At 39.8% G+C, this 18481-nt stretch overlaps 1 protein-coding gene across 3 annotated transcripts in view; it reads left to right on the forward strand.

Moving 5' to 3' along the window:
- khdrbs2 (KH domain containing, RNA binding, signal transduction associated 2) overlaps window positions 1–18481 on the forward strand; it is an 81666-nt gene that overhangs the window by 20724 nt on the left and 42461 nt on the right. For all 3 annotated transcript variants that reach the window (XM_082556636.1, XM_082556634.1, XM_082556635.1), the window contains exons 3-4: window positions 4737–4853; window positions 9947–10093. In XM_082556636.1, the coding sequence (XP_082412762.1) occupies window positions 4737–4853; window positions 9947–10093 (264 nt within the window). The remainder of the gene's footprint in view (window positions 1–4736; window positions 4854–9946; window positions 10094–18481) is intronic.

An 18481-nucleotide genomic window follows, 5' to 3' on the forward strand; every position in this document is an offset into this window, starting at 1 on the left:
AAATGAACTGGATGTTATTCTCATTTTAAGAAACCTCCACACTTTATTCTAAACTAAGCTTCAGAGAACAACTTGTATTTCTTATTTAAAAGCCATGGAGCTGTTATAGACTTGCGAGAAGGGAGCTGGGTTTGTGTGAACTTGTTAGTCTTTGTTCTTTCCCTCTTCCTTAGGTTTTTTGCATATTTGTCACACTTAAATGTTTCAGTTCATCACAGATATGTTATTATTAAACAAAATTAACCCGAGTAAATTTAAAATAAAGCCTTTAAATTAGCTTATCTTTTACTAAGGGAAAAACCTATCCAAATCTTTGTGACCCTATGTGAATAAGTAATTTCCCTCATTAAAATAATAACTCATTTTACCAACAAGAACTGTAACCAAGCTTTTACAGTGACTTAAGTCTCATATTGCTGTGGAGGCGTTTTGGACCACTTTTCTTTGGAGTATTGTCATAATTCAGTCATAATTCAATTTTTAGCCATTCAGAATAGACTTGCTGGTATGTTTTGTATCATTGTGCAGGGCACAAACTGATAGCTGGAAGTTGTCCTTCAGGATTTTGAGGTAGAGAGCAGAATTCATGGTTCCATCAATAACAGCAAGTCGTCCAGCCCCACACCATCATGCTACCACCACCATGTTTGACTGTCGTCAGTGCACTCTCGGATTAATTTTGGTAGGCCGGCAACTCCTGGGAAGCTTTACCACTGTTCCAGTTGTTTTCCATTTGTGGATAATGGCTCTCACTGTGGTTCTCTGGAGTCCTCAAAGCTTTAGAAATGACTTTGTAACCCTTTCCACACAGTTAGATGTCAATGACTTTGTTTCTCAGCTGTCTTTTAGATCGCAGCATGTTGTTTATTTCACATTCCAGAATTTATATATATGAATGGAAAATATTGCATTTCTATTGTGATGAACTATTCCAAGTATTTCACTGTAAATATTTAGAAAATCCAGCTTGAAGTATGACTTGTATCACATGTCTCATGTCACCTAAAGACGGTCTGTATCTATGTTTTTTCTTTTTTTATTCATTTTTTAGACAAAAGTTGTAGATACACGACAGAAATGACTGATTAGCATTAACATTTACAGACAACCTCTGTTCAACACGTCTGGCTTTTGACTGTGTTGCCCTTCTGAAAAGCTCACCAGGTGTCCTCCCCTTGCCACACTGCTCCCCAAACAACCACTCATCTGCTTCCTTTAATGTCCGTGGGGCTGATAGGACACACTCATCTGACACGCTCGCAGCCCAGTCATCCCAAGCTGTCATTAAAGCATAAACCTCTACCTAAAGCTTTAATCCTCCTATCAGAGAGGACCTGGACTTCCCCAGTACCACAGCTCACTAACCTGGCAGTGAGTGCCCTCAGGACATCTGCTGATCTTGACTGGCCCCAGTGCACTGCATAAAAGGGCAACAAATTTTCCAACCTGAAAGCTAAAAAGTTGTTTTGTTATTAGATATGCAATGCCACAGTGGTTCGACAAGGTGCAAAATGTCAGTATTCTTCCCTTGGAACTGACCTTATACTGAAGAATGGAAACAAGCTGCTTTAGCACTTAAAAATATATAAAATTAATAAATAAATATGAGGGGAAACATCAGGAGGGCGCTGAGTGCCTCCTTTGATGTTTGCCTTTTATTTAGCTTTTCTCATATAATCACATTTATTACTTTAAATTTAGGAGCATAAAAATGAACTTGTAATGTATTTTCAAAGTGTCATTATTTTTTGAATGTATGGAAAAAAGACCTTTGGTCTGCACTCACAAATGGGTCTGTTTTAAGTGTACAAAGATCTCAGCATTGTAGGAAACATAGGACGTCATAAAAAAACATAAAAGGCAAAAGCCAGCAGGAGTGATTTCACCAAATCAGTCCAGCCCCTTATAGACAACAGTGGCAGTATTGTTATGAATAATGTACATATGTGGTATTCCCCATATAATCAGACCTTCTAATTCATTCATTCACTCATTCATTCATTTAAATGTGATGCTTTAAAATTACAAAACCTTTTCTACAGGATTTGGTAGTTGTCAAGCTGGAGACATTAAGTTGTGCAGCTCACCAGGATTAAACTAATACAGTGCATATAATTCCCCGTTGCTTCCAAGTTTTCCATGTTTGGGATCACTCTTGGTTCACACATTTTCATCCTTTGATTTACAAGTCTGAATCCAATGTCAGGTCTCAGTCACTGATGAAGGCAGCTTTCACATTTGGTGTGAATGCAAACACAACAACCAAAAAGTGTGAACAGAAAATAACCCCTTTTTTTAAATGAAAACTCACAGGCATTTCTTGTTGTGTCAACATTTTTTAAATCATTTAACACAGAAACATCTGTGTTTACTGACATCTTTAAAATAAAAGTTGGAGTTTAGGAACATACGGTACAGAAGCTGAAGCTGGGATGATCTTGTTTGTAAAACTGGGAAAGGAAGAACTGATGTGTATTACATATATTACTGTGGGGATTACCTGTGCCTGCAGGGTGTCCTAGCTTTGAGAGCGCAGCTTAAGACTTACCCACCAATGTAGCATCGCACCCGTGTAGCATTGATGGACAGCCTAAAAAACCACGGGGACCTCTAGTGAGGTGCCTTATTAACTGTAGCACCTTGTGGAGCCACACAGAACTTTGTTGTTTGCTCACACACCTCTGTTGGATTAATTCTTGATGGAGTTCTCCTTTAGAAAAATGTATGCAAATAGGCAAAACACAAGACGGCTGAGACGTACATTCATCAGTTTGACAGCGCATTTGCAACACAATGAAACATGCTGCAAATACTGAGATGCCATTACAAAAGGCAAACCAGTTAAAAAACAATGCTACACACGTGTCTTCAGACTGTTTGTTTGCAGATGCAGGCCACTGAAGGAAGCACAACCACGAAACAGACACACTGAGGTGCTTTTGAAAAGTGCTTTATTCAGCTACATTTGTAAGCTGTGTCCAACTCAATCTTCACCTTTTTCGTTATACCCTGTGAACTTGTAAGGTTACACAGCGCAGAGCTTCGTATTTTAGAATCAGTATGGAGACCAAAACATTAAAATTTGGTTTTCAGAAGAAAAGAAAAAGAAGACCCAGAGTGTGCAATACAGCATACAGTACAAACAAGGGTTTCATTCCAGCCATTTTATCATCGAGTATTTGTTCAATGTTTGAAATGTCTTTGCGCTTAATTGTTGCATGCACAACACCCTTCCTTCTAATATCTGCACACTTATCAGTGTTAAGACTATAGGGGGTATATAGAATCATTTCAAACCTCATTTAACACTGAACCATACCCCTTTCCGAAGCTCAAATTGCTCACCATGGAGCAGCAGAATGGCTCCAGACATTCATTAGCTTAATGAAAACAGGCCACTCTTCTCCTACCACCCAGCGAGCGGCTTCCCGATGTAGCCACAACGACCATCTGCTCTCCAGCTCCCTGCCAGCTATAGGATAGTCCTGTCAAAGCAGCTGAAGAAAGGCATCCACAAAGGCGCCTTAATCATTCAGATCAGAGGACAGGCAAGGACAGCAGATTTTTTTTTCTTCATATACACATCCCCTGGCGCCTCAAAATCCTGGTTGTGGCATTCACTTGTGGTGTTAATGATGTTCATTAAAATAAGTCAGCCCGGCACAAGATAGATGGAAAATTAGTGTCTGTTTCATAAATTGACGGGACACTTTAGGTTGAATAAGCTGAGCGAGCAGTTATTGGAGTTGCGTTGCAGCAGCCGCACACAGCTGGCAGTAAGGTTATGAGCTCTTCTCACGGTAGGAGAACCTGCTTTGTGAAAAGGTTAATGTCATTTTAGGGCTGGACAGAGTGTGTTGCAGTAGGCGGCTGACCACCTGTTCAACTCCGGAGGTGGTCTACTTTTAATCTCACCTAACAGGAAACATTTGAAAGTCGAAGCTGGGTTTTTTAACAATTAAAAATTGTGTGTTAAGTAGTGTTAATAGTCATCCCCACCCATGTTTTCAAAAACTGCCAGACTCACTGCAGTCGCGTTATGAGTTTTACCTTTTAATAACTGGTAATCTCAGCAGTGTTGTGGCTACCCAGAGTTACTTTTCTCAGTATGAACACTAGCTGGTGCACAGTAAGAGGGAAATGATAGCCCCAAGGCTTTAATCTAATAGTTTGTCATCAGGATAGTATTACTTAATTTCCCACTGGGAAGAAAGTCATTATTTCTGACTTTATCTCAGCACTGACCTCTGGAACAGTCTCAGGAATATTATTGGTTTGAGTCCATGTTCCCATTCGTTTCCTTTCTCTTAGCATGACTTCGATGACCCTAAACGCCACTAAGACGCATGACTATTGAGGGCATGGAGCAAGCACAGGACAGACACATATGCTGGAATGAAGATGAGAGTTGCATTTACCTTTAATGTGCTACACACAGAGCACCATTATATTGATTTATTACAGGCTACATTTCAGCTTTTTCTCACATGATAAATGATCAGTGGAATGTGAGGTTATATCGATAATAGATAACTAATGGCCAGCGGTGATCTTTCATGGTTAACCTTTTCTCTGAAAAGATCAAATCCCTTTTACATGCAGCACGTAAAAAGAGAGGATGCTTAGAAAACAGTTATATGGAAATATAAATCAGCTTTTTAACTATTAATTCTCTTCTTAGGTATGCAGGACACTCTGATAAGGTCTCTCATTGCCATTATTCTCCTCTTGCATAGTTTAATTTTGTAGGGAAGCTGCTGGGACCACGGGGAAATTCTATGAAACGATTACAAGAGGAGACAGGAGTGAAGATGTCCATCCTTGGCAAAGGGTCCATGAGAGATAAAGACAAGGTAAGGCGTCTATCGATTGGTGCTGAGATATAGCTGTTTGGCTGATCAAAGAGAAATATTTACAAAGACAAAGCTCTTGAAATCCTACCAAAAGCACAGTGGAATATTTTAACCAACACCATCTGAGCAGTAACTGAGATGAATAACACCCAGAATAAAATTAATAGCTTTCACTTGACAAACATATGTAGGCGAAAAATGGGAATGTTTTTCTGTGTTGTTTAATAGCATATTCTGTAATCGTCAATTATGAAGGCAAAGTAATGAATCTCTTTGCCAAAGTCATTTATTCTGCTGACATGTGGTCCCCTGGAGCCAAACTTATCCGAGCGTGTACACAGACAGCCTGCTGGATCTGGTATTCACGCTCATAACAGGTCGCACTGTGCTGCTCTAGAGTTACATTGCTATTATTACTGTAGCCTCTGATTCAGACATTCAGACATGACAAAAGACTTTCAGCCTTATCGCCTCTTTGGTGAAACTAGAGCTGCATTTCAATACATCGAGTACATATTGAGGGCAAAACAGTGCAAAGGCTGTTGGAGCAACTTTACAGAGGCTTTAACTGATTTCATTTTTTACACTTTTTCCCCTCTTTTTTTACAAGACATTTGTTATTCGAATTTACAGCTTTCTTCAGGTTTATTGAACTCGTGTAGCTTATAGCATGCTGCATAAAGTTTGGCTGTCCAACACTGCTGTTTCCTTTCACTGTCAGCATTCCCATAGCTTTGTTTGCAGCTCGCAGTTATGTGCAAAAACAAGTTCTTAAGTGTCTTTGGAGAGCACTTCCTCAGGAACATATAGCAGACAGGCATAGTTAGAGAACAACCTGTGAACATGGAGGAGCACTTAGCAGCAGGGGTTTTCAGCACATACATCACTGTTTAGTTTGGATCACCCACAAAGCAGGACAAGAACACACTACAACGGACAGTCAGGACTGCAGAAAAAAATCACCAGTGTCACCTTGCCCTCCATTCAGGGCTTATAAAAAAAAATCCAGAATCAGGAAATGAGCACACCCTGAACACGGCCACCTCCAACTCTTCCCCTCTGATTGGTGCTGCAGAGCACTGAGCACCAAAACAACCAGACGTCTGTACAGTTTCTTTCCACAGGCTGTCACTCTGATCAACACTTAAATCGCTCACATGGTGTCTGTACTAAACAGCCACCATACCTGCTACAAAAGCACGCTGTATATACTGTATGTTGTATATTCTATATACTACATACATACTGTCAAGTCCTCAAAGAAGAACACGTATTGTTATTGTCTGTTTGTCTATTGTGTTAAGTCCATTGAGTGCAGCAAAGAAACGGGAGATCAATTTCTTTTGTGTGTACACAATAAAAGTGATTTGGATTCTGTTGATATTTAACAGAAAGATAAAAACATGAACTTCCAATAAATGCCACTGGAACAGTAAATGTAATTATGTTTAATTAATTACATATGATTATGTAATTATGTTATCATCAATAACGTAATCGCAGGACCAGAGAGACTTAAACCCCTCAAACAAATCTGTTCTAATGTTCATCTGTGTAAATTATATACAGTCCATTTAATAACTGTTCTGATTAAGGTTATGAATACGTGTATTAGGCAGCCTTTAGATCATATACTTGCATCTACATACACACAGACTGATGCTTAAAATAATTTAAGCATGTCCAGCTGAAGTTATGCTGTGACCCTTAGATTTTCAGTATAGGAGTTTTAGGATGATCTTGATATGTACTTAGCCATGTATGCCCAAACTAAAGAAGCTTCTGTTTTTAGACATGAACAAGTTGGATTTTTTTTTTCACACTTTCTTTTAAGATAACACGCAGCAGAAAATAGCCTGTTTCACACAGAGTCCTACCATTTTAAAAAAACTCAGTAGTGTGATTTAGACAAGCTGTCAGGATAGAGCGTGCACACGTGATGGTCACCTGCTGGAGATGAATGCACCAGACAGTTAGCTGCTCTATTCGCACATCAGCACAGTCTAACATCACACAGTGTTTTTATTAGAGAGCTGAGAGGCTAACGTCCAGTCTGGCTGCATTAGACGTTATGATTCTCACATGCACCTCGAGTCAGGTAATGTCTAGATATGTTCAGCTCTGCAGTACATGTCTGGAAACAGCATTATTAATACAAGACACATGCAGTTATTAATATTTATTTTACCAAGATCAATATTAATGCTATACATGCAAACACATTTTTTTTAAAAATGGACCAAATAGATTGAGATTATCTGCAGAATAGATGAAATCAGTCATTTTCTGTGTGATAATACCAAATATCAGTTACAGAAAATTTATATAACTGAATAACTGAGACTAAGTAATAAGTGTTTAAACTTTGTATTGTAAATAGAAATTAATACAATAAAAGTGACCTTTTATGGACCTAATGGTGAGATGGAAAGTCTTCCTTTTGAAGGCACTGCGATGAGGATATTTTTTTTGCACCATCTAATTCTTGGATGTACCTTGGCTGGTGCAGGAGTTCATTTACAATTTTGGCTTACTGCCACTAAGTCCATTGAGTTTGCTCATGTGCTACATTAACTTGTCTTTGGTGTGCTAAATTAAGTAAAGAGGCACTAAAATGTTAATAACAGTCAAACTGTCAGCAAAATAACAGTTCATTTACCTGCATGCTTTGCTGAGATTGTTATACTGAGCAAGCGGCAATTTTAATGTTCACTATGTCCCCTGCTATGTCGCTGACATGGAAATTCATCTTGAGGAAGACACGTGTTGTTTTTCTAGTCCTTGTCCTTATAAAGTCCCCGGCTGTATTCACCCAGCACACAGGACAATAATAGACTCTTAACAGTTGACTCTTACCAACAATGGCTACATAATGATCTGATTTTGCTTGGTGTTATCTGAGGGGTATTGATTTTGTGTACGGTCTAGGCAAGTCTGAGGCATTCTGTGATGAGACTGGCTCCCAGAGGTCCTGAGTGAAAGGCTGGCAGCCTTTCAAGGCATCTGGCCACAAGGCAGTGTCGAGCAGACGCCGCCAAAGCCCTATTACATTCAAAAGCACATTGCCTACACACATTTCTGCCACCTTATCCAGTTCCACATTTAGAAGCATCAGCCCAGCAGTAGGGTAAGGAGGGTAGGCTGGGAACATTTTCACAAGAGCACCTCACAAGCTAATATTAAACCATATGCTCAATATTACACTTCGTGTACAAGTAAGAGTTTATGTGGTGCTTAATCATAGAGTTGAAAAGTCCTTATTTCACCTCTCTGGTTCCAGACTATTTCCTGGTAGTCAAGGTTAACACCGCAGGCAGGACAGAATATTGTTTATATACACAACATATAATCCTTACAGCAGTGAACCACACAATAGCTTCAATTAAGCAGGCAGTCACGCTATCTAGCGTTTCAGGGACAAATTACTGTACCAGCTTGCAGACAGATTGGTCTGCCCACATGCATGTTTTGATCAGATACACAATAACCTAGGCTCGCTGACAGAGAAAGTGAAAAATGATGACATCTTGGGAGAAATTTTTAATTAAAGCCGGCTTCTCCCAGAGGGAAGGCATCGGCCCTGTGATGCAAGGACAAAAGTTTGAAGCCCCAGATTGGCTGATAAAGTAAAGTGCATGAGTGGCACTCTCACTTCTCTTAACAGCCACCATCAAGGTGTCCTTGAGAAAAGCACTCAATACCCAACTGTTGCAGCGAAGGATGAATGAAAACAGGTTTAAAAAAAAATCCTTAGTCAGTCTTTATTCTGACATGACTGAATATTCTGTACATTGTTCAGAATGCAGCCGCTGCGTTTGTAACTAGTACAAGTAGAAAAAAGGCCTCACATCACTTCTGATTATTTGTTAAATGTGGAATTGATTTAACGCTCCTTTTAAAACACAGTTACCACTTGCCCCGAGCTATACTGCAGATCTTTTAAGCCGTTAATGTCAGTGTGAAGCCTAAGGCAGGTCTCTGCAGGGCCCGGGTGAAGAATTAAAGGTGCTCCTGTGAACAGAGTCTGGAGGAGTTTTGTGTGGGAGTCTGTATTGAAAACATGTTTACTTCGGTGCACAATGTAAGATTGAGATCAGCGCAGTGTGCCCTATCCAAACTGAACTTTCTCTCCTGAAATTCTTTCTTTTTGCCCTGCATCTTTGCTAAATGTGCAGTGCTGCGTTGCTTTAAAGCAGTGGTTGTTATTATTTCCCTGGCATGACTTTCTCCATAAGCTGACAAAAACTCACTTCCATATCCCACAGCTTTTACCAAATATTAACAATGATAGGGGAAATGACTACTAGAAAAGCATCCAGCTGGAATTCTAGCAAGAATGGAAATCAGTGTGATAGCTTCAGCAAGCATTTGTTCATTTTCCCATTTAACTTAATTTTGATGGATATTTTCCTCTGGCAATCCATTACCTTTCTCTTCCATCTCAGAATATTTATTGAAAGGTTAATGCCTCACCTGTCCACCAGGAGACCTCACTCTGTCTGCCTGCTTAGTACACCTGCTCCTCAACCACCCTGAAATCTGCAATAAACACATAACAAAAAACTGATATCAAAATTAATAATTAATCAAACAGCTCTTTGATAATCCAGCAATTTATGCAGTAGTGCAATTACTATGTGTTAACCCGAAGCTTGTATTGTGCTCTTTCAGTCAAGACCACTACAATAAAAAGACCATTCTTCAACATGAAGTAAATGATATCTGGCGGCATGACTCTGTTCAGGGACCCCCTTCGCGCCTGGCATGTGCAGACGTGGAAAGCATAATGCGGGGAGAGCACACCTCCCCGCCCTTTTCCATCTGCATACACGAGGAGCTTGAGGCAGGGAGAATGATGGGAAGCCCCCGGCACAGAACTGATCAGTGACAATAGATAAGACATAAAAAGCATGAAAAGGAGGAGCTGGGGTGGAGGTGGCGTTCCAAAGCAGTTTACAGATGTGCAGCATCTGTAGGGAGGATAAATGGCGCCTTGATTTATTCAAATTAAACATTTATATTAAAGATATTAATTTGGTGAATTTCTAAAAAAAACACACAAAAAACTTCCCTTCCTCTTCTATTTTTTACAGGAAGAAGAATTAAGGAAAAGCGGGGAGGCCAAATACGCCCATCTGAGTAACGATCTGCACGTTTTAATTGAGGTCTTTGCTCCACCTGGAGAGGCCTATTCCCGCATGAGTCACGCCTTGGAGGAGATAAAGAAATTCCTAGTACCAGTAAGTTTAATACTTTACACGATTTTTCTTTGTAATTTTTATTCCTACACCGTCCTGTACAGTACAAACAAGCGCATTTACTGCTGACTTGACCATTTCTTCATCACCCTTATTAGCATGCAGCAGTACTGAGTTTACAGTATCGGGGGTTTGTTTAAATAAGAGGAAGATACGAGCGTGAAGCTTTTCTCTGCATTACAACTACCGTTCGACACTACATGCCCTTAGTTACAAATGAAAAATAATGTATTCAGCAATTAAAGTGCAGTATGGAACAACTTCCAAGACTCCAGCAACCTAGCCTGGAGAACTTAGCAATAATTAATGTGCATGTTGTGTACTCTCGCTGAGTTTAAGCTGTAAATATTAATCAAGCTTTGCAAATGTGACAAGTCTAATAGAGGAGCTGTGCTGCATGAGTCTGCTTTATGAAGTTCATGCTTCTTGCTATACTGAACCAATATTCATGCAAGAATTTTGTCTCGGTGGGCCAGGAGGATGATGATACCGCACTGAACAAAAGCAGCTACTAATGACTTCACAAAGTCTGCCAAAAAACAGTAGGGAAGTACCTGATTATAGATCCGCTCCTGATGTTTCTGTGTGCACGCTTTTAGGGAGAATGCTCGAAAACAGTGGTTAAACACTCCATCAGAAGTTAAGCTAAAAGCCAAGAGAATCTATTTATGTGTTTGTTGGCTGGTGAAAGGGAAAACTGATGGGAACAATTTTACCACTTTCAGTTCCTTGGTGCATTCTTGCTGCTCCTAACACAAACTTGTGAACATGTGACTCATTACCAAGTGGTGCAAAACAACCACGAGAACTTACCCGTGCTGTAAAGTGTTGCATGCAAAGCAATTAGTTGAACCTTTAGCAGCTTATGTTTAAACCTGCTTTTCTAAGCCTTTTCCCCCTTAGTTTCCTATTTTTGCACCTGTGAGAAACTCAGTAATCTCTTCTAAAAAAGGACCCCTCTTACTTTTTTTTAGTAAACTGCATTATTTGATGCTAATCAGTGTGTACACAGGACCAGCCGTGATATAGGACTAGTTGTTTTTTAATATATCCACTCATTCAGAGATTTTAGGTTAGTTATTTTAGATCTTTTGTAAAGATTTGTCTGCAAAATGACCTGGGAAAGAAGCAATTAGCTTTTAATTGCAGTAATCCGAAAATGATTACCGTGGAAGTACATTTTGGGCAGGTGGATGTTAACAAAAATGCTCCTTTAATCCAAAATGAATGCAAGATTAAGAAAACTGTTAAATGTTGCTAGTTAATCAGACATTTCCAACACTAATTTCACGCTGAGTTAGAAAAATAAACCCCGTATTTACTGAAATTTGAAAAAAACACAACGCAGTAAGGTAGGCAACATCAAAATTCAGCTTACACCTTCTCCACATGACAATAAAATCACATTAAAAAAACTTTAGTACCAATTTCAGAGCACATGTCCGCTGCCTCGGGCATATTATTAGGATTTTGCAAATAAACTGCACATAATGCAACACAGCAGGCATCTGTCAGTAGTAGTAGTGACAGATGTTTCACGCCTCAGGTGAGGAGTGGCATATACATGTCCTGCTATTTTTTTTTAAATTGCTGCATAATGCATTAGGAGCTGCATTGTAAAACATGTTGTCAGAGACGTGCTCTGATAAATCGTGAAAAGCAACATATGGTTACAGGTGTATTTGCGGTGTACTCATGCATATGTGAAAGAAAAGTTGGATGAAGCCTTTGTGGACCCAGAGTGAGCTGAGCAGTGTCTAGTAGCCGAAACCAAGTAAAGAAACCAAGCTTAGCAATGCTGTCTTTAAAGACACAACTATAGTAGAACAGGATGCACAGTGCCAGAGCACTACAAAATGAACTCTAGCAGGCCACTGGTATGAATGCCTCTAACCAAACAAACACAAGCAACTTTCATGAGGGAGGCCAGAGGCCCAGACGTCGTCTAACGAGCTCTGTGCTCACTGCTCAATACTATGGGAGCAGATTGGCCTTTGCCATAAAATACCAGAATTGGCAGGTCCACCACTGGTGCCCTGTGCTTTTCACAGATGAGATCAGATTCACCTTGTGCACATGTGAGAGTCATGAAAGGGCCTGGAGAAGCAATGGAAAACTTTATGTTGTCATTGTTCAGCATGCCCAGTTTTTTGTGGATCAGTGATGGTCTGGGGAGGCACATCCATGGAGAGATCCACAGACCGCTACAGGCTAGGCAACGGCACCCTGACTGTTGTCAGGGACCTATTGTCAGACCATATGCTGGTGCTATAGTTGCTGGGTTCCTCCTAATGCCAGAGTATCCAGGCAGTTCCTGGAGAATGAAGGAATTATACCATTGATTGTGCCTGCCTAACATGAATCCAATAGTACAAATCTGGAACATTATGTTTCCGTCCAACCAACATTGCCAGGTTGTGCATCAGACTATCTGGAAGCTCAGTGATGCTGTGGTCCAGATCTGGTAGAAGATCAAAGGACCACATCATCAGGAACATGCCCACGCTTTGTCAGGCATCTATACAAGCACGTGGGGGGGGGGGGCACACAAACTACTGAGTATTATTTTGAGTTGCTGCAATGAAATTTCCTTCTATAGGTTAATACATCATATTTCTATCAAATGATGCAGCATCCTTCTGTTTCTAACACATCCCACCCCATATCATTATAGCACCCAGCATGTTTTTTCCCATTGAGATCTGATGTGTTTTCAAAATGTTCCTTTAATTTTTTTTCCTTTTTTTAAAAAAAGCCCTAAAATATCCATCTCCTAAGAAACTTGGCAGCTGAAAAATGGGGAAAAAAAAGAAAAACCCCAAAGCCACAACAGTCTCTCAAGAGCACACTCCCAGCAGTATAGCAGAAGTTTACTCGGTCCTTCTCATCTTCACTTGTCTCTTTGGTCTCTCTTTGCCGAGTCTCCTGCTATTGCCAGAGCTCACTCCTTCTCTGTGCCAGGCATTCATCCCAAGAAAACAACTCCATGGCCTCCCAGCCCTGGGTGCCTTTGCCCATCTTTTTTTCCTTGCTTTGTTGTGGCGCTCTCTTGTCTCCATTTTTAAACATGGTTGACAGGGCAAGTGTGCCTCATTGCATTCATTTGGTAGATGCTGGAAGGACGTTAGACAACCCCCCAAAAAGTTTCAGAAAACATACAAATATCATACCAAAATAAAAACATGAAAACTATAAAATAATAAAATCTATTAGCAGTAAAATATTACGATGTGGCACCAGGTGACACATTAACCAAAACTTGCATCACAGGTTTCTTGGATTGGTTGTTAGTATAATTAACTACATAGGGACCCATGCTGAATGTCAAATTACTGTAAAGAAAGATCAAACTTGTTTTTCGCACCCTTCTTCTTTCTGCTCTGATTGACTCTCTGTTGGAGCTGGCCTCAAGTGGCCATTTGAGGAACTGCAGTTTATTGCAGGGGTCAGGTTCCATACTGTTTTATACTTGACACTGACTATTTTGTAAGAGCCTAATTATATTCAGCTACTCTTTTAATATGTTCAAAACAGAGGTTTCTTTTCAGCTCAATAGGAAATGTAGAGTGTAGCTCATACAGAAGTTGATCATCCTGCCACAAACATGCTCGATTTGAATCAGAGCTCCCCCGTGGAAACCTACCACTGACTCCCGCTGGCATTTTGCTGGATTATGCTTCATAAACCAACATGATGCAGCAGGCAGAGTCACAGAGATGCGTAGCTGTCTACCATAATGCCACATGCGTGCTATGGTCACTTTTAATTAGACATTAGCATCAGTTGATCATTTGTTGGCCATCAGAAACAGAGCACATACAACTAGATCTGAATTTTGTCAGAAGCTGATACAGAAAGCTTACCAGGACTTACAATGAAGCAGAATTGCAAATCAGAAATCAGTCCTGTTAGCTCACAATTTATGCATCTAAAAAGAAAAGAAAAGCCTAATCAGTGCGTTACTGTAAAGACAGACGCTTGTGAGGCCTTCATCTTGGGCCAAACTGCAATGGAAGCATTTTGGCAGATAGCCGGTGACACAGATACTTTAATGAGATATACACTGCTTATTTGTTTTTCCATAAAGTCAAACAAAATTAAAACTGCTGTAAAAACTGACCCAGGTGTGCTTGGGTTTACTCATACTGCACTATCCTAATTATTTGGCCCAGACGTCCTGGGTGAGGAAGCTTAGAGACCACCTAAAAAATTGGTCAGGGATGCAGAGTTAAATATTCTGCATTATTATCTCCATAATAGAGCCAGACTGTGCACAGCTAATTGCTGTTTGTGTTGAGCTAACTTTGAAAGAACTTGTAATGTGAAAGAACTTTAAAAAAAAAGATGCATTAGTTAGAATTTGATTCTTTAATAGAGCTTATCATTGTATTATATACAACTGGTGTGCAAAAAATATGAAGTCTTTTATCTAGTACAGAGGACAAGATATGTCTGAGCACTTTTCCTGAGGCAGTCTATTCCCCACTCTTTGTTAGATACACCTTTCAGCCGCTTGGTAATGCAAGTGTCTAACCAGCCAGTAACATGGGAACAAGTCAAAGCATTTAGTCATGTGAACATTGGCAAGACAAGCTGCCGACTTTCAAACTGAGCATCGGAATGGGGAAGAAAGGTGACTTTGAATGTGACATGGTTGTTTATCAAACCAGTCAAAATATTGCCTGGTTTAATGAGTCTCAATTTCTGCTGCAGCATTTGGATGGTGAGGTCAGAATTTTGTGCAAACAACATGATCCATCCTGCCCTGTATCAACAGTTCAGATTATACTCGAGGATATATGGGAGGGATAATTCACTGGCGCACTTTGGGCTCCTCAGTACCACCTGAATATAATTCAAATGCCACACCATACCTGACTATGTCCATGCCCTTATGACCACAGTGCACCCATCTTCTGAGTCTTAGTATAACTAAGTGTTAATAGGAAAATTGTACTTAGTAGTCAGTATAATCTTTTAATGATATAAGTTTGCATATGGTAGAATACTGCATGTAATCATTTGTGTGTAGAAGTATATAGTTGGTGGCATATTGAAAGAATGTCTCATCCTAGGAGGTCTGTAACATTCCAGGGTGTTCACCCCCACATCCTAGGAGCATGGGAGAGGTCGTACCTTGTCTTATTGTTTTACGGTAGGATTAACGTAGCTATGTCAGTTTTAGTCTAAGTGCCTTCTTTACATATAGATGAACTGTTGGATTTTCCAGACCAGCAGGTTAAGGGAAGTCGTTTATGGGGTCACACACACACACACGTACACCTCCACATTCCAATGTAAGGAACAAACGCTCACTGAAGTATAAATAAAGACCGGGGCAGTTTCTCAGCGCGAGTCTCAGTTCTGGAGACTGCCCTTGCTAGCAAGAAGTTCTGTGTGTTTCTCTTCTCTGAGTCTTTACTGAAGAAGTGTTTTAGAATATATTTCTTAACACTAAGTCAAGTTGCTTCCAGCAGGTTAACACACCATGTCACAAAGCTTAAATAATCTCAAACTGGTTTCTTAAACATCTCAGGGAGTTCACTGTACTCAAATGGCTTCCACAGTCACCAGATCTCAGTTCAACAAAGCACGTTTGGGATGTGGTGGAACAGAAGATTCACATCATGAATGTGGAGCTGATAAATCTGCATGTTTTTATCACGTCAAGATGAACCAACATCAGAGGAACGTTTCTAGCACCGTTTTGAATCTATACCACAAAGAATGAAGGCAGTTCTGAGGGTCCAGCCTGGTACTGGCATAGTTTACCTGATGCATAGCACCCACATTTAAACATAGATTTTGTTAACACCTTCAAATTCAAATACATACATTCACACTGCCAGACATTTCTACGAATCCAGTGAGTCTCTGAGTACACAGCTTTTTGATTCTTCAAACACAATAATAGCACTAATAGCACGACTCTACCCCTTAAATGCATTATGTTGGGAAACAAAACAATCTTATATAATCACTGTAATCCAACAAATGTCACACGATTTATTCAAAAGCTAAGACTGATCCATTTTCTTTGGTTTGTTCATGTCTTTTAATATGATGTTTTTGTTGGATAAATGTATTTACCTTGTTCAATACTGCCGCAGGTGTCAAAGGTGATCTGACATGACAGCGTCACTTATAATAAAGCTGATGATTGAAGAATGCCAAATTAATTTGACTTGTTATTTTCTGGCCACAGAGACAAATAGCTGGCAGACGCAAACATCACAATGACTGGTAACACTGCACTTCATGTGTTGACCTCTTTAAGTCTAACTTAAGCTCTGTGAAGGGCATTGCATGTGTACAAGGTCATGCATGGTCAGAATTAATCACAGTGTGCAAACAATCTGGCTCGAGAAGCCTCAGCTTGGGCTTTATCTCTGTATACTCATGTTAACACCTTTGTCAACAGTCTACTTTCACAAGCTCTGGCAGGTTTGTTGAGCTTTGAATGAGCTGCCAGATTTCTTATTAAGAGCTCTGCCAGTCTCCTTGAATTAAACAGAATGCTGTAGGCCTTATTTGTTCATTATAAGAACGTGCACAGTCTGTCACATGTCCACCACCATGGTTTCATTTTCTTCTTTCACGGTATGTTGGTGTCAGTGTTTTCAGTCTTTATAATCTGTTCATCATATGGCCTGTGCATGACACACAGCCTGTTACTGTAAATGAAGACATGTCTGACATGCTGCAGTTTAATGAATGCTCAGTTTTGCTGCAACAGTATCGAATGTGTTCACATTCACCGAATCAAGGTTGCTCACTATAACAATGATAAAAATTTCTCTTTTTTTCCACCTCAAAATCATGCTCCATTAACTTCTTAAGAAACAGTGAAGGTCAGACATGTAAAGAAGGAGAAGACAATTTAAGTAGAGAGACACTAACCTCTTGTTTTTAGATATTCTTTCTATGGTTTGAAAAATGAACAGTGTGTGCTGCAAATCCTTCGACAATATGTGGCTGAAAAATTTGATCCTGAGGAAAATTATGAATAAATTAAAGAAGAGCGTGATTGCAGATTTGTCTGCTAAAACTGACGACTGATAACAAGTCTGCAAAAAGGGTTACATTTCACACATTTAGACAGTTAATGAGTTCAGATTTTTTTGTGTTCACACAGAATTAGTTTAATCTAATAATAAGCTTTTGTTGAAGATCTGATTACATTCAGTCCTAACTATGCAAATCACAGAGTGGGTAAAGGATGTCTTGTAATACCCTCATGACTAAATGTGATGTGATCCATAAGCCTGGCCTGTAGGTAGGAAAGGACTAAACTCCACGTCAGGGGTATTGAACCTGTGCCTCTGGCTCCTTTGTCCACCCGCCCATGACAAAAAAAACAGATGACTTTGAAAATAGAAATAAAAAATTGCATTTTTAAACCATTTTTATATTTATTTAACATTGTTGTAAATGATAACTTGCATTGATTGTCCCCTAAACATAATAACTGCTGATGCCACCCTTGGCAGCAAAAACTGTAATCAAGCATGTGATAACTGGCAATGAGTCACATTATTGTGGAGGAATTTTGGCCCACTCTTCTTTGCCAAATTGCTTTAATTCAGCCACATTTAGGGCTTTCCAACATTAGGAGCCTGTTTACGGTCATACCAGAGCATCTCAATGTGATTTGAGTCTGAAATTTGTCTAGGCCACTCAAAAAAACTTAATTCTGGTTTTGTTTTTGAAATTTTTTGGTTCATTGTCCAGCTGCATAACCCAAGTGAGCTTGAGCTTCAGGTACAAACTGGTAGACGGACATTCTCCTTCAGGAGTAGAGAGCAGAATTCATGGTTCCATCACCAAGCAGCAAAGCAGCCCCAGACACTACCATCACACTACCACAGAGTTTTTTATGAAAAACTCTGTTAGTTTTGCAGCAGATGTAACGGGTCTAAAACCTCCCAAAGAAATTCAGCTTTTATCTCATCAGTACACAGAACATTTTCACCAAAGTCTTGGGGAACATCAAGATGTTTTTTGGCAAATGTGAGCCTTTGTGTTCTTTTTGGTCAGCAGTGGTTTTCTCCTTAGAACTCTCCCATAGATGCCATTTATGCCCAGTCAGTTTCTTATTGTTGAGGAAAAGAGGCCTGCAGCTCTTTAGATGCTTTTCCCTGCTCTTTTGTGACCTCCTGGATGAGTCATTGAAGCGCTCTTGGAGTATTTTTGGCAGACCCACCAATCCTAGGAAGGTTCACCACTGTTTTCTCCATCTGTGGATAATTGTTCTCACCATTGTTCACTTGAGTCCCAAACCCTTAGAAAAGGATTGTAACCTTTTACGGACTGATAGATGTCAATGCATTTGTTTCTAAGCCTGTTCTTAAGGGTTTTTTAAATCATGAC

This window comes from Aulonocara stuartgranti (genome assembly GCF_965226115.1).
Source record: "Aulonocara stuartgranti genome assembly, chromosome: 13".
Taxonomy (NCBI): domain Eukaryota; kingdom Metazoa; phylum Chordata; class Actinopteri; order Cichliformes; family Cichlidae; genus Aulonocara; species Aulonocara stuartgranti.